The sequence below is a fragment of the Lontra canadensis genome, unplaced genomic scaffold (assembly GCF_010015895.1).
Source record: "Lontra canadensis isolate GAN:19392208 unplaced genomic scaffold, GSC_riverotter_1.0 scaffold78, whole genome shotgun sequence".
NCBI lineage: Eukaryota > Metazoa > Chordata > Mammalia > Carnivora > Mustelidae > Lontra > Lontra canadensis.
The window spans coordinates 1,107,062-1,121,816 of record NW_022631072.1 but is presented as its reverse complement, the minus strand read 5'-3'; the positions used below and the strand labels follow the sequence as shown (position 1 = coordinate 1,121,816).

At 35.1% G+C, this 14,755-nt stretch overlaps 1 protein-coding gene across 4 annotated transcripts in view; it reads right to left on the bottom strand.

Annotated features, from left to right (window-relative positions):
- Positions 1 to 14,755, bottom strand: part of SPAST (spastin) — a 54,800-nt gene that overhangs the window by 17,286 nt on the left and 22,759 nt on the right. For 2 of the 4 annotated variants that reach the window (XM_032881843.1, XM_032881844.1), the window contains exons 4-9: positions 11,378 to 11,473; positions 6,353 to 6,540; positions 5,599 to 5,732; positions 5,226 to 5,319; positions 1,667 to 1,741; positions 321 to 392 (exon numbers count right to left, since the gene is read on the bottom strand). In XM_032881843.1, coding sequence (XP_032737734.1) covers positions 321 to 392; positions 1,667 to 1,741; positions 5,226 to 5,319; positions 5,599 to 5,732; positions 6,353 to 6,540; positions 11,378 to 11,473 — 659 coding nt within the window. The remainder of the gene's footprint in view (positions 1 to 320; positions 393 to 1,666; positions 1,742 to 5,225; positions 5,320 to 5,598; positions 5,733 to 6,352; positions 6,541 to 11,377; positions 11,474 to 14,755) is intronic. The other 2 variants (XM_032881845.1, XM_032881846.1) reach the window with 1 other exon arrangement.

The following is a 14,755-nucleotide window of genomic DNA, read 5'->3' as shown; positions in this document are numbered from 1 at the left end:
TACTTTAAAAAAATGAGAACCCTACCAATACCTCATCTTGGACTTCTAGTCTACAAAACTGTAAGACAATAAATTTCTGTTTTTTAAGCCAGCCAGTTTATGGTACTCGTTACATAGCCCCAGCAAACTAAAACAGCATTGACAGCACACTTCTATCTTTAAAACAGCCTAAGTTTCTAGTTGGAAGAATGACCGATTTTCATCATATCTAAATATAGATATAAAACCCAAAAATATCATTGTGTAATGTTATTAGCATTTATACTTAGTAACATTTAGACAGTAACATAAAACATGACAATATTAGAAAAGACACTCACATATTTTGAAGTTAAACTTGCAGCACTTATATTAAAGAAGGTTGCATTGGATTCTGCAGCTACTGCTTTAGCCTTAAAAATGACAAGGACAAATATTACATTAGTTTCAATGTCTTCCTTTAAAAAGATAACTACATTTGATCAATTTAAACACTAGCAAAGCTTTTCCAAAAATATAAACTATAACACAATTCCTGACATGTAGCAATCAATGTTTCCTTCTCAGCAAAGAAGAAAAGGTCTAGGAAGAGCTTTGCTTCTTTCCATTTTCTTTATTTTTTCTAAGAAGGAATAGATAAGGAGAGATTTAAAAAAGGGTGTTATGCTTTTCTTAATTATAGAAAGACAACTGTTGGGAGAAAAACAGCTAAACTCTTTTCCTCTTTACTTTTCCCCTCTAGAAGAGCTGTGCAGGAAAAAGAGGTATCCCAGTAGAAACTTGGGCAAAAGAATATTGAAAAAAATCTGTTATATGTAAATTGTATTTTAAAAAAAAGAAAGAAAGAAGGAAAGAAAAAAGTTTATTATGTGATTATTATTTTTTATTTTTTAATTTTTTTTAAAGATTTTATTTATTTATTTGTCAGAAAGAGAGAGAGAGAAAGCACACAAGCAGGCAGAGAGGCAGATAGAGAGGCAAGCTCCCTGCTAAGCAAGGAGCTCGATGTGGCACTCGATCCCAGGACCCTGGGATCATGACCTGAGCTGAAGGCAGCAGCTTAACCCACTGAACCACCCAGGCATCCCTATTGTGTGAGTATTTAAATAACGCTGTTACGATAGTGAAAAAAACGAGAAACAAACAAACAAACAAAAAACAAAAAAACGGGTTAGAATGATACCCAATACAGTAAGGTAAGCTCTTCTGAAGTAAAAATATTATTTAACTTGGGTAAATAATGAAAAATATACTGTTAAATTTAACCAGCCCAAAACATACTACTGAAGGTAACATTTGGTTTTTCATATATTTCTTCATTAAAAACATGTTTAAAAACTTAAGAGAACTGTATTATAGCAAAAAGCAAATCATAAAAATAATCAACTCAGGGACAAAGTTTCTTTTTTCATATTACTATTTCTGATTATCTAAATAGAACATTCAAGGGGCGCCTGGGTAGCTCAATTGGTTAAGCATCTGCTTTTAGCTTGGGTCATGATCCTGGGGTCCTGGGACAGAGCCCCGCATTGGGCTCCTTGCTCAGCAGGGAGTCTACTTGTCCCTCTTCTGCCTACCCCCCGCTGCAACTTGTGCTTGCGTTCTCTCTCTCTCAAATAAATAAAACCTTGAAAAAAAAAAAAAAAGAAAAGAAAAAAGAACACTCAAATTTTAAAAGAATTCTTACCAGCATTGTTTTCCCATTTCCAGGTGGACCAAACAGTAACAATCCTCTGGCAGGAGCCCTAAGCCCTGTGAACAACTAAAAACATACAGTTTAGTTTATAACTATGATTCTGGAGACATTTCTTTCCAGATATTTTAAATAGCGTCATCTAAAAAGCACCAATTTTCTGTAGCATCCTCCCAAACAGAAGTTGTCAGAGCTCTAAAGAGAACACATAATCAATAAATTGGTATAATTATTAAAAACAGAAGAAAAAATTTTTAAAAATCTCACTGAAAAATGAAAGCAAACTGGTTAAACAAGACATTCTGAACATAGGTATGCTTCTCTACTTCCTTTGGAAATCTCACCAAAATAGCAGTAAATGAATATAGAAAATATAAATCTTCAAAATAAAAAGAGGGAGAAAGGAGACAAGAGAAGACACAATACATTTTTGTGTGGTAAGTTATTTAGCAGATCTGACAGAGCTAAAACCCAAGCTCTGCTTGTGAAGGGATATGGAGGATACAAACAGCAAGCAGATGTGAACAAAAATCCTGCAAAAGCTCAGGAGGTGGAGGCATGATGTATCAGAGAAAGCAGCAAGAAGGCAGGCAGCCAAAAACAGAGGAACTGGTTGAAAGCTTCTATGAAGAATAACTCAAATCACGTGCCTGTCCCCTATACCAAGATCACTCAGGCAAGTACTCCTCTTCCACAGACAAAGGAAACAGAAGTTTTGTTCTTCAGAGAAATTAAACCAGGGTCTATAGACTCAGAGACACCAGGGGTGGCAGGGAATCAAGAGTGAAGCATGAGATTGATAACACTTTGCTTAACAGTGAAGGTATACATATTTTTAAGTTGAACCATATGAAATGGCTCATATTCAAGTTTTTAAAAATATATTTAAAAAAATAAAAATAAAAATATATTTTTGAGTGGTTTCAGATTTACAGATAATTGAATGGAAAGTACTGTGTTCCCACATAACTCCTTACTTCCTCAATTTCCTCTAATACTAACATCTTACCTTAGTGTAATGGTACATTTATTACAACTGATAAACTAACATTGATATTATTAACTGAAGTCCATAGTTTTCATTAGGGTTTATAATTCGTGTCATGTCTCCATCATTCCAGAATCATACAGAATAGTTTCACTGCCCTAAAGAATTCCCTGTGCTCCATCGGTTCATCCTTCTGTCATCCCCATGGGGGAACCACTGATCTTTTTACTTTCTCCAGAGTTTTGCCATTCCAGAATGTCACATAGTTGGGATCATAGAGTTATTAGCTGTTGCCGATTGGTTTCTTTAACAACATGCATTTAAAGTTCCTCTGTACATCTCTAAAGCTTGATAGCTCATTTCTTTTCAGTGCTGAATAGTATTTCAACATATAGATATACCAAGTTTACCCATTTATCTATTGAAGAGTATCTCAGTGGTTTCCGAGTTTGGGAAATTACAAATAAAGTTGCCATAAACATCTGTGTGTAGGATTTTTTATATGGGGATACATTTTTTACTCATTTTGGTAAATATTAAAGAACATAATTGCTGTGTAGCATGGTGAGAGTATGTTCAGAAAGTGTCAAACTGTCTTCTAAAGCAGCTGTAGCATTTTGCTTTTCCTTCAGCAAAGAGTCAGAGTCCCAGGGCTCCACATCCTCACCATTATTTGGTGCTGAGAGTGTTCTGGATTTTAGCCATTTTGGTAAGTTTGCGGTAAAATCTTACTGTTGTTTAACTTGCAGTTCCCTAATGATGAGTGATGTTGAGCATCATTTTTTTCAAATGCTTGTCATCTGTGTATCTTCTTTAGTAAGGCATCTATTCAGATATTTGCCCACATTTTAATTGGGTCATTTTTTTTCTTATTGTTCAGTTTTTTGAAAGTTCTTTGTATATTTTTGGATACCAGTCCTTTATCAAATGTTAATGTTTTGCAAAGATTTCCCCCTTGTCTGTGGCTTGTCTTCTCATGCTCTTATTGTCTTTCAAAGAAAAGTTTTTAATTTTCATGAACATTAACTTAACAATTTTTTCTTTCAAGGATCATGTTTTTGGTGTTGTATCTAATAAGCCATCCTCACACCAAAAATCACCGATATTTTTCCTATTTTATATTGCAGGAGTTTTATAGTTAGCCTTTTTACATTTAGGTCTGTGACCAATTTTGAATTAACTTTTGTGAAAGGTGTAAAGTACATGTCTAGAATTTTTTTGCACATAGATGTCTAGTTGTTCCAGCACCATTTGTGGAAAACACTATCCTTTCTACATCAAATTGCTTTTGTTCCTTTGTCAAATGATAGCATTTGTATCTCTGTACTTCTGGGCTCTCTATTCTGTTCTATTGACCTATTTGTCTATTCTTTCGGCAAAGACACATTTTCTTGATTACTGTACCAGTTTTTGGTTTTAAAAATTTTCCAGTTTTGAGATATAACTGACATAAGATTGTGTCATTTTAATGTGTACAGTAGGATTTGATACATACATAAACTGCAAAATATTCACCACAATAGGCTTAACATATCCTTCACCTCACATTAATTTTGTTGTTCTTGTTATGATGCAAACAAACAAACAAACAAACAGAAACATAATCATAACAACAGAGCAAACTGGTGGTTTCTAGAGATGAAGGGGTTGGGGAATAGGTGAAGGGAATTAAGAGGTACAAGCTTCCAGTTACAAATAAGTCATGGGGATGAAAAGTACAGCATGGGGACTATAGTTAATAACACTGCAATAACATTGTGTGGTGACAGATGGTAATTATACTTATCATAGTGAGCACAGCTCACTGTACAGAACTGTCAAATCACTATGTTGTACATCTGAAACTCATGAAACACTGTATTTCAACTATGATAAGAATAAAAAGGTCCTTAAACGTAATAATTTTATCTTCCCTTTTCTCCAGTATGATTTCTGTCTCTTAATTTTAAATCCCTCTTACCTTGATGTAAAATTATTTTATGTTACCTACTTCTCCCTCCAAATGTTAAAAATGGATTGGTTATTAGGAATCTTTATAGACATTCTTCTCTCCTACAATAACCATTCTTGGTTATATATATATATAATTACATTATTATATTTTATATTGTATTATATATAACACATTTATTATATATTATAATATATATATAATAATCATTCAATGACTACAGTATAGTCATTCTTCTCTCCTACAATAACATCAACTGCTAATGTTTTTTTCTTTTAAAAACATCAAATCTGGGGTGCCTGGGTGGCTCAGTGGTTTAAGCCTCTGCCTTCGGGTCAGGTCATGATCCCAGGGTCCTGGGATCGAGCCCTGCATCGGGCTCTCTGCTCGGCAGAGAGCCTGTTTCCTCCTCTCTCTCTCTACCTGCCTCTCTGCCTACTTGTGATCTCTGTCAAATAAATAAATAAAATCTTTTAAAAAAATAAAAAAAATAAAAACATCAAATCTGTTTCATGAATTAATCATTCTAGCACAGCTCACACATTTCTTTGCTACTGAATCTATGGATTCAGTAGTGAATGATGTTATAGGAAAATGATACCATGAGCGCTTACCTCAGGCCTCAGAGAAGGAAGAATAACAATTTCTTGCAAGGCTTGTTTAGCCAACTCTTGCCCAGCTATATCATCAAATTTAACAGCTGTTCCACTAAGAAACAGAATTTCAGTTAGCTTCACAGCAAAATACCCTTCAGTTATTATAATATGAAGTCTAAACTCTATGAAATAAAATTATTTTTATATTAACTGTGAAATTATAATTAAATCAATAAAACAATGGCTTTTTACATTTATAATAACTGAAAACCATCATAAAATTAAACATGTACATTAAATAAAGTATTATGTATTTTATCCATGATATATTATATAAATAAATTCAAAACTAAAAACTATTAAATAAAACACTTTAGATGGCAAAACTTACTTGTCCACAATTTCGTTCATTATAAGATTAGCAAGGTTGCTGTCCACATTCCTAAAGTTCTTCAAGTCTTTCTTTTTACGAGCAGCAGTTGTAGGGGTAGAAGGTTTATTTGTTCTATTTGTTTTTGGTGTACTCTTAAAGGACACAAAATTGTAATGTAAAAATATGACCAAATATTAGCACTTTTCATAAGTGAATTACTCTTCAAGTTCACAGAATTAAAAGTTTAAAAATAGGAAAAAAGATATAAAAAACCCAAAACTGTGTATTCCCTTCAGGGTAAAATGGTATTCACTACAAAACTACATTTGGCATGAAATGTGTTTACAGAGTGTGTTTACATCCATAGAGATTTAGGTACCATAAAACAAAAAGGCCCTATGACAATTCAGTCATATAATTTTGATTGCTAGAATTGTAACAAAACTATGTTTAATGTTATAAAACATTTACACAAATTTAAATAATTAAGAGAATAACAAATTTTAAATTATACATATTATATAAAATAGACTAGATGAGCAACTTACTACAAAATACCTAATTAGGTCCAAAGGAAGTTAAAATAAGATTTGCTTTTTAATATCATGTTGTCCTTGTAGATTTAAAAAAAAGAAAACTACAATCAATTTGTAGAAACTTATCAGCTCTCCAAGATATTATAAAGTACTTGTAATAGTCTTCAGCAAGCATAGCATGTTCAAAATCTTCTATTTGTAGAAGCACAGCAATTAACGTTACGGTCTTCAAATACCTTGTGAGTTCCAGCCGCAAGACCAGGTCCCTGTCTCACTCCAGAAACCATGGATAAGCCACTACAACTAGGTGCTCTGTGGTGGCCTGACAGACCTGTGGATCCAGTCTTCATAACAGTTTTTGAACGAGGAAGTGAATTACTAGTGTGTGTTAAGGGATCTTTTCTTTTTGGAACAGCTCCACTTTCTATCAAGGAAAAAGTAAAATCATGATGGTTAGAAAACTGTGGTTAAACATTATAAAATAAAGATGGATACAAATTTGTAAAACTAAGCTAATACTATTTTTTTTACATTAGCAATATTTCAAAATAAGATTTCAAGTATGATGTTCATTGGGATTATCACCTGGTGGACAAGATTATGGTTATTTAATTTTCATTTCACTTTTCCTTTTCCTGATGTATATTCTAATTTTCTTATAAGGAATATGTATTTGTAATAAGAAGAAACACTTTTATTTGTGGGGACAGGAGGAGGATATAAAAAGATTCCCAAATGAAGTCTCCAAATATTCAAGAAACAAAATGTAGTCAAGGCATTAGAGTTATATTGTTACAGAGTTGGGGGGAAAGCACTGCATTACCTTGGTTCCAAACTTTTAAAACTGTAAAATAGTATGAAATTCCACAGTCTTATGTCCATCAAAAGAGTTTCTAGAAACAATCAATTTTTAATTTAAATGGTATAAAGATGTGGGTTGTAATATGCCACGTATTCTATGTGCTGTATATATATAAACACAAATGAAACATCATCAATCCTAAAAGTTGACCTACCTATATTGTACTTCTACATAAATTATAGGCTTTCAAATGTTCAAAAATACCACTGCTTTGAATATTTGTATATACTCCATAACAAACACAAGTCTACTAATAAGTGTTTACAGTAAAAACAAATGTTAAATGAATAAGCAAATTAGAATAGCCTAGAGAAAAGACAAAAACTTTATTTTTGTGTTCATCATCAAATCCCTTAAGGTGTTTTAAGGAAACTCAAAGGAAGAGAACTTCAGAGCAGAGCAAGATGATCAAGACTTTCCCCCCATAAATAAACGTAAAGTTCTGAACCATATGTTCAAGGAACTAGTGGATGGCAACCCTAAAGGACAAAGCAAGAAAGCAATCCAGAAAAGGGACTAACAATAAGCAAAAGCAAAGACACGAAAAAGAGCAAAATCTATCTAGGCTGAAGATAAAGATCATTCACTTCAGAGGAAAAAAAGGAAAGTGGAAAAGAATTTCTTCAGACAGTAAACATACAGTCCTGAGACTATACGTGAACAGGAATTTCCATGTGAACTGAGAATGATAGGAGACTTTTCATTAAAAATAACAAAAGTCAGGGGCGCCTGGGTGGCTCAGTGGGTTAAGCCGCTGCCTTCGGCTCAGGTCATGATCTCAGGGTCCTGGGATCGAGCCCCGCATCGGGCTCCTTGCTCAGTGGGGAGCCTGCTTCTCTCTCTGCCTCTGCCTGCCCCTCTGCCTGCTTGTGCCCTCTCTCTCTCTCTCTCTGTCAAATAAATAAATAAATAAAATCTTTAAAAAAAAAAAAAAAATAACAAAAGTCAGTAGGCAATGGAGTATGTTCAAAATGCTGTAGGAAGAAAAAGTGTTAACCTTTATCAATTTTATATCCTGGTAACCTGTCGCGTAAGAATGACGGTATTTCAGACATTAGAAAGACTAAGAAAGTTTGCCATCTACAAACTTTCATTGAAAGAACTACTAAAGAAGGTCTTTTGGTTAAAAAGCAAACAGAAAGAATGAAGGAATCTGTGGGAAGGAAAAACTAAAAAAAAAAAAAAAGTTAATTAGAATATACTCTTTGGCTCTGGGTAAATAATGCTAAGTCATTATAATGTTAAATTTGATTTTTCAGCATAACTAAAAATAGTGATATTTATGTATCAGGAGATGAAGCGTAATGTTGGCATAAGAATTAAACCTTTTTTCAGTTAAATAAGAAGTCAATACATATCAAAAACTATTCAATCAGTAATAGCAATATAAACATAATATCTGGAAACACAGTAGGAAACAAAAGAAAAAATAGCAAGAAGAGTTAGACATTGTACGAGGAGCCAGCCTAGGGATGAAGGCAGGAAGAGAAGGAAGAGATGGGAAGAGGAATACTATTTTTCTTTACAAGCCTCTCAGTATTTATTTTTTTTGTCAACTCTTTAAGGTATAATCCACGAATAATAAAACGTATCCATTTAAAAAGGTTAATTTGATGAGTTTATAAAGATGAATTTAAAGATGAAATAGCCACTAACATCCAGATATGAAATGATTCCATCATAGCCAAAAGTTTTCTTGTACTCATTTGCACTCCATCCCTTACTGCAATTTCTATTGATCTAGCTCAAGGTCGCTGAAGCTTCCATTTGACATCTCCAATCTGCTGTTGAGGTTATCTAGTAAATGTTTTTATTTCAACAACTGTACTTTTCAACTTTAGAATTTCCATTCTTTTTATTGTGTAGTTTACGTTATGTGCTAAGATTGCAGGTTTGTTAACTGATGCCCTATTTTCTTTTAATTCTTTGAACGTATTTATAATAGTTGTTTTGAAGTCTTTGCTACATCAACATCTGGGCCCAGCCAAGGGTGAACTTCTAGGGACTAATTCTTTTCTTGAATAATGGTCACACTTTCTTAATTCTTTACATATCTAGTAATTTTGAGTTGAAAACTGGGCACTGTAGATACCACTAAAGTAGTAAGTGGACTTCGGTGTAACTATTTCCTAGGAGAGATGAAGTAACTCATCCAGTGAAATATCACAGACTGTCCAGAAGTGGGTGACATTTGTGAAAACAGGCCCAGTTAAGCCAGCTCACTGACTAGGACTCAATGGGTATCAACAACCAGTATTGCAAAAATTAGCTGTGCCGTTCAGTATGCTGCCCCCCAACAAGAAAACAGAATAGAACAGATGGTTACTAGAGATTTAAAATAAGATAGGTTAACATAATGGGGGGGGGGGGCAATATACAGGAATAGAGAGGAGGTTATACAAAAAAATAAAATAAAATGGGTTGATTTTTTTTTAACATAGGTTCCAGGAAGAGAAAGTTTTGAAGGGCAAAACAAAACCATGGGATCTCATATGTGGAATGAAGTGGAAGATAAGCAAGATAACAAAGCAAAGGCATACCAGCTCCTCAGGGCTAAGAAATTTTTGCTCTTTACCTTGGCAGGATTATTAGGATCTCAAATTTATATCTTGGAAACTTAATTATTTACATGTGGTGCATTATTACATTTTTTAAAAGTTCCTTATGCAAATATCAGCTCTTCATAACTATGCTAAGAGATACAGGCAAAAATATTTATTTCTATACTAGAAATGGTGTTTTTTTAATTTTTTATAAACATATAATGTATTATTAGCCCCAGGGGTACAGGTCTGTGAATCGCCAGGTTTACACACTTCACAGCACTCACCATAGGACATACCCTCCCCAATGTCCATACCCCACCACCCTCTCGCTACCCACCTCCCCCCGGCCCCCCTCAGTTTGTTTTGTGAGATTAAGAGTCTATTATGGTTTGTCTCCCTCCCGATCCCATCTTGTTTCATTTATAGAAATGGTGTTTTAAATCATGTACAGGAAGGATTAAGAAAAGAAATACAGTCAATGACATGGGGCTTTGTACTTGAACAACAAACCAAAGAACTTCCTAAGAGGTAAAACCAGAAGGGAAAGATTTGATGATGTATTGTCTCCAGTCCATAGAAATCCACTTACCATAATTATTCTCTATTGAAGTCTTGAAAGTTTTATATTACACATGAATAAAGGCAGGTGTCTTATAGTCTAAACTAAGGTTTTTATGTTACAAATTGAACAAAGCAATATTTACTTTAATAAAATTTAAGCCCTGAATGTGAAACGAAGACTGAAAAAATCATCAATAAAACTAGCCAAGATGTCAGAGAACTTAGGAAATGAAGATTCCTCCCTGCACCTAAGCAAAACAGAAAAGCATGTGATCTTCTCTATAAGAGTTGATACCCAAAAGTTCATGGAAAACAAATTTAACCCACAGTAAATTAATAGCATTCTAATGTGTGCTCCCTTCAAGCAGCACATATACTAAAGTAGTATTCTAATGTTTCTCCTCACTATGTGAACTCAGCTTCAAATTTTCCCTAACAGGGGGCACCTAGGTGGCTCAGTCGGTTGGGTGACTGCCTTTGGCTCAGGGCATGATCCCAGAGTCCCAGGATCGAGCTCCCTGCTCAACACGGAGTCTGCTTTTCCCTCTCCCTTCCCCCCTGCTCATCTTCTCTCTCTCTCTCTCTCAAATAAATAAAAATCTAAAAAAAAACCTTTTTTTCCCTAACAGGTGCTATGGTAAAGCAATCATGTGTGGTATACATGGAAATTGCTATGCAATTAAAACTGATACATAACAAAGAGGAATTAAAACTTCTGCATTGGGGCACCTGGGTGGCTCAGCTGGTTAAGTAAATGCCTTCGGCTCAGCTCATGATCCCAGGGTCCTCGGCTGAAGCCCCACATTGGGCTCCCTCCTGAGCAGGGAGCCTGCTTCTCCCTCTCTATCTGCCTGCTGCTCTCCCTGCTCGTTTTCTTCCTCTCTCTCCATCAAAGAAATAAAATCTTAAAAAAAAAGAAAGAAATTTCTGCCTTAAAAAACACTACTTCATAAAAACTTGGTATAGGTATGCATGAAAAAAGTAACAAATGGTGAAAATACAATAGAAACCAAAGAAGATGTTAATAATTTAGAAAAATGAACCTTTATATTTTATAATCCCAAAAATGGGAGGTTGCAAAATAAGCAAATAAAGCATTTTGAGAACGGTTATATCTATTATATATTTATACACCATGAATCACAGGGACGCTGTATTTTCCACCTAGCCTTGTGAAAACAAAAACCAACCAAATCCACCATTATAAAGTCAAATCAACATTATCAGGTTATGCAGGACTCTACTCCGCATGCAAGCTTTATTATTTTACATGTTAGTTAACCTAAACCCACCTGACTGTAGATGTCCGTTGCGGCATGTCAAGTTAGTACTGTCATTATAGACATCCGTTTGTGACTTGGAAAATTGCAAAACTGGTTGCAGCTTCTCTATGCAACAGAGGGGGGTAGAAAGAACAAAATAAACAAAAAGAAAAAATACATAATGAAAAAATAAGATGTCTATGTGAAAACAAAAAATAATTCAAGGTGTTAGAAGATGAAGGGTTTTGGTATTTACATAAAATTTTCTTAAAAATATAGTTAGTAAACTCAGACGTTAAAATAGCAACAGAAATTCACTGATTGGCTATGTTCAAAATATGCTTTATTCAGGTTTGGTAACGTGAGGCAATTTCATATCACTACTATCACCAGCAAATATTTTTTGAATGTCTAACATATCCACATCATTATGTAGGGAGAACAGCATGGAGACAAAAAAATAAATATGGTTTTTATCATCCAGATGCTTATTAAATATGGTTGGCCACTTAACAACACAAATTTATTTTTAAAAAAAGATTGTACAGGGGCGCCTGGGTGGCTCAGTGGGTTGGGCCGCTGCCTTCGGCTCGGGTCATGATCTCAGGGTCCTGGGATCGAGTCCCGCATCGGGCTCTCTGCTCCGCGGGGAGCCTGCTTCCCTCTCTCTCTCTCTCTCTCTGCGGGCCTCTCCATCTACTTGTGATCTCTCTCTGTCAAATAAAAAAAAAAAAAAAAAAAAAAAGATTGTACAGCACAAAAGAAAGTTAAAAAGGCTTTATAGAAAAAGTGGGCTGTGAATTGGCTAGGATTTGAAAAGATAAAAAGAAAGGACACTTGAGGAAAGGAAAACAACACTTAAAAAATGACATAGTTAAAAAAAAACTATAAGGAATGTCTAAGAAATACTAAGAAATATTCAGCTACATGTTAATGATGTGAGGCAAAAAAATAAAGGCTACAGAGCAAAGGGGAATTAGCATGCTTCAGAACAGTAGCATTTACTTAAATGCACCCACATGCACACTTGCATACATAAAGGTTATCCCTAAAAAGGATCCAGAGAAACATAATAGCAGCTCCCTCTGGGGAGGGGAAATGGGTGGCGAGGACATAGTACGAGATGGATACTTTTCATATTTAAACTTTAATAATGTTGTAGTGTGTCCTTTTATTCCCTGTTTCTAAGATTAATCAAAGATTTAAGAGGATTATTTCAACTCTACCCTCACTTTAAATAACAAATCCTCTCAAGATCCAGGTCTCTATGTCTACGCCCGAAGTCCGAGAGGGCAGCAGTTTCAACTGTCTTGCCCCTGTACATCGCTGCTACACTCTCTTCTCATTCAAGTCGTCCCTACTGCTACGTGGCAAACACCCTGCTCTACCACTTGCTAGTATGAACTTAACATGAACCTCAGTTTTCTGAGAATTTCAAGGATTAAATAAAATAATATACAAAGAGTACCTGTTCTGTGCCCCTATTCATAATAGGGGCCCAATGTTTACCATATTTATTTTGTTACAGTACTCCAGATTTTCATACTGATTCTTTTCTTCAGTACTGGGAAGTCAATGAATACATGCAAATATGTAGCACATATATACTAACTCTCCTAAACTTTCATTTCTAAGGTCAGACAGGCAGGCGCCATGCTTGGTTGATGGTACAACCACATATACCTTTGGGACGGGTTAAATAGCAGCTAACCTCTCTGCACAAAGCACAAAGTACTGAACAGCTTTTGTAGCCTTGAACTGGCTGATACAATATACCTTGGAGCTTTTTGTTGTTGTTGTTCGTTAACAGATAGGTCATCTGATTTTTCTCAATGATAATACTCTTCACCATACTGAGAAAGAAACCATTTGTATTGGTAATAGACATAAATTAGAAAAAAAAAAAAACAACCCTGATTTATAAATGTCTTTATTAATTAACGCTCTCTTCAATGAAATGTCAGAAAAAGATCATGTGAAGATTCATTACATAATGAAAATAAACAAACTAAATCCTTGTTTTTGATAACTAATAACTGAGAATAAAAAGCCACAGAAGTTGTTCTGGTGTATAGGATTTAGATTTGTATGTGTGGAAACACATATATAACACATTAGTAGTTATACTGCTAATATGAGCCTGCTCCAACTCATTTTTGTTAAAGACAATAAAGTTAGTTTAATGCTTCCTTTTGCAATCACTAAAGGTTTGTAGATTAATTAATGATTTAAAATAAAACCACCACCTTGCTTCTTGATCCTTTCACATGTGATCCCACACAACCATCTGAATCATCTACTTAAAAGCAAAATCTTACCATATAACTCTTCCATTTAAAACCCTTTAGTAGGGGCACCTGGGTGGCTCAGTGGGTTAAAGCCTCTGCCTTTGGCTCGGGTCATGATCCCAGGGTCCTGGGAATTGGGAATCCGGCTCTCTGCTCAGCGGGGAGCCTGCTTCCCCCTCTCTCTCTGTCTGCCTCTCTGCCTACTTGTGATCTCTGTCTGTCAAATAAATAAATAAAATCTTAAAAAAAAAAAAAGCCTTTTAGTAGCTTCCCATTGGCCACAGATGAATGTTTAAGCCTCTTTATATAACATTGAGGCCCTCCATGATCTGCCTACATCTCTTATACATACTAAGCAATCCCAAATTCACTTCTGCACCAGCACCTTTCCTTACCTGCCATGCCATTTCTTACCCTGAGTTTTTGTTCATGTTATAGCTTCTTCTTGAAATGTCTTTTCTCCCAAACATTCTTTAAAGTTTCACCTTTTTTAATCTCCCATTTAGGTTTCACTTCTTTCAGGAATACTTTCCAGATACCTATTTTATTTGTGTATCTCCCATCAGGGAGATTCAAATTAAAACCACACTGAGATACCACCTTACACCATTTAGAATGGCCAAAATTAGCAAGACAGGAAACAACATGTGTTGGAGGGGATGTGGAGAAAGGGGAACCCTCTTACACTGTTGGTGGGAATGCAAGTTGGTGCAGCCTCTTTGGAGAACAGTGTGGAGATTCCTCAAGAAATTAAAAATAGAACTTCCCTATGACCCTCCCTAAAAATATTACATCTCCTCTTCAATGAAGAAGATTTATCTATTCATGTGTCTACCTCCCACAATATATCACGAGCCCCTTAGAGAGCAACATTATATCCAGTCTATCCATAAATCTGTTTGGTCAACCTTCAAATATAATCATAATCCAACCACTTGTTACAAGTTCTCTTCCTATCACCCTGGTCCAAGCCTCCCATCATTTTTCTCCTAGCTTATTGTAATTCAGCAGTGGTCCTATTTACTCTTCTGGCTCTACTCTTGGGAGTCCATTGGCAATGTGATCTTTTTAAAATTTAAGTCAGGGAGCGCCTGGGTGCCTCAGTCAGTTGGGTGGCCAA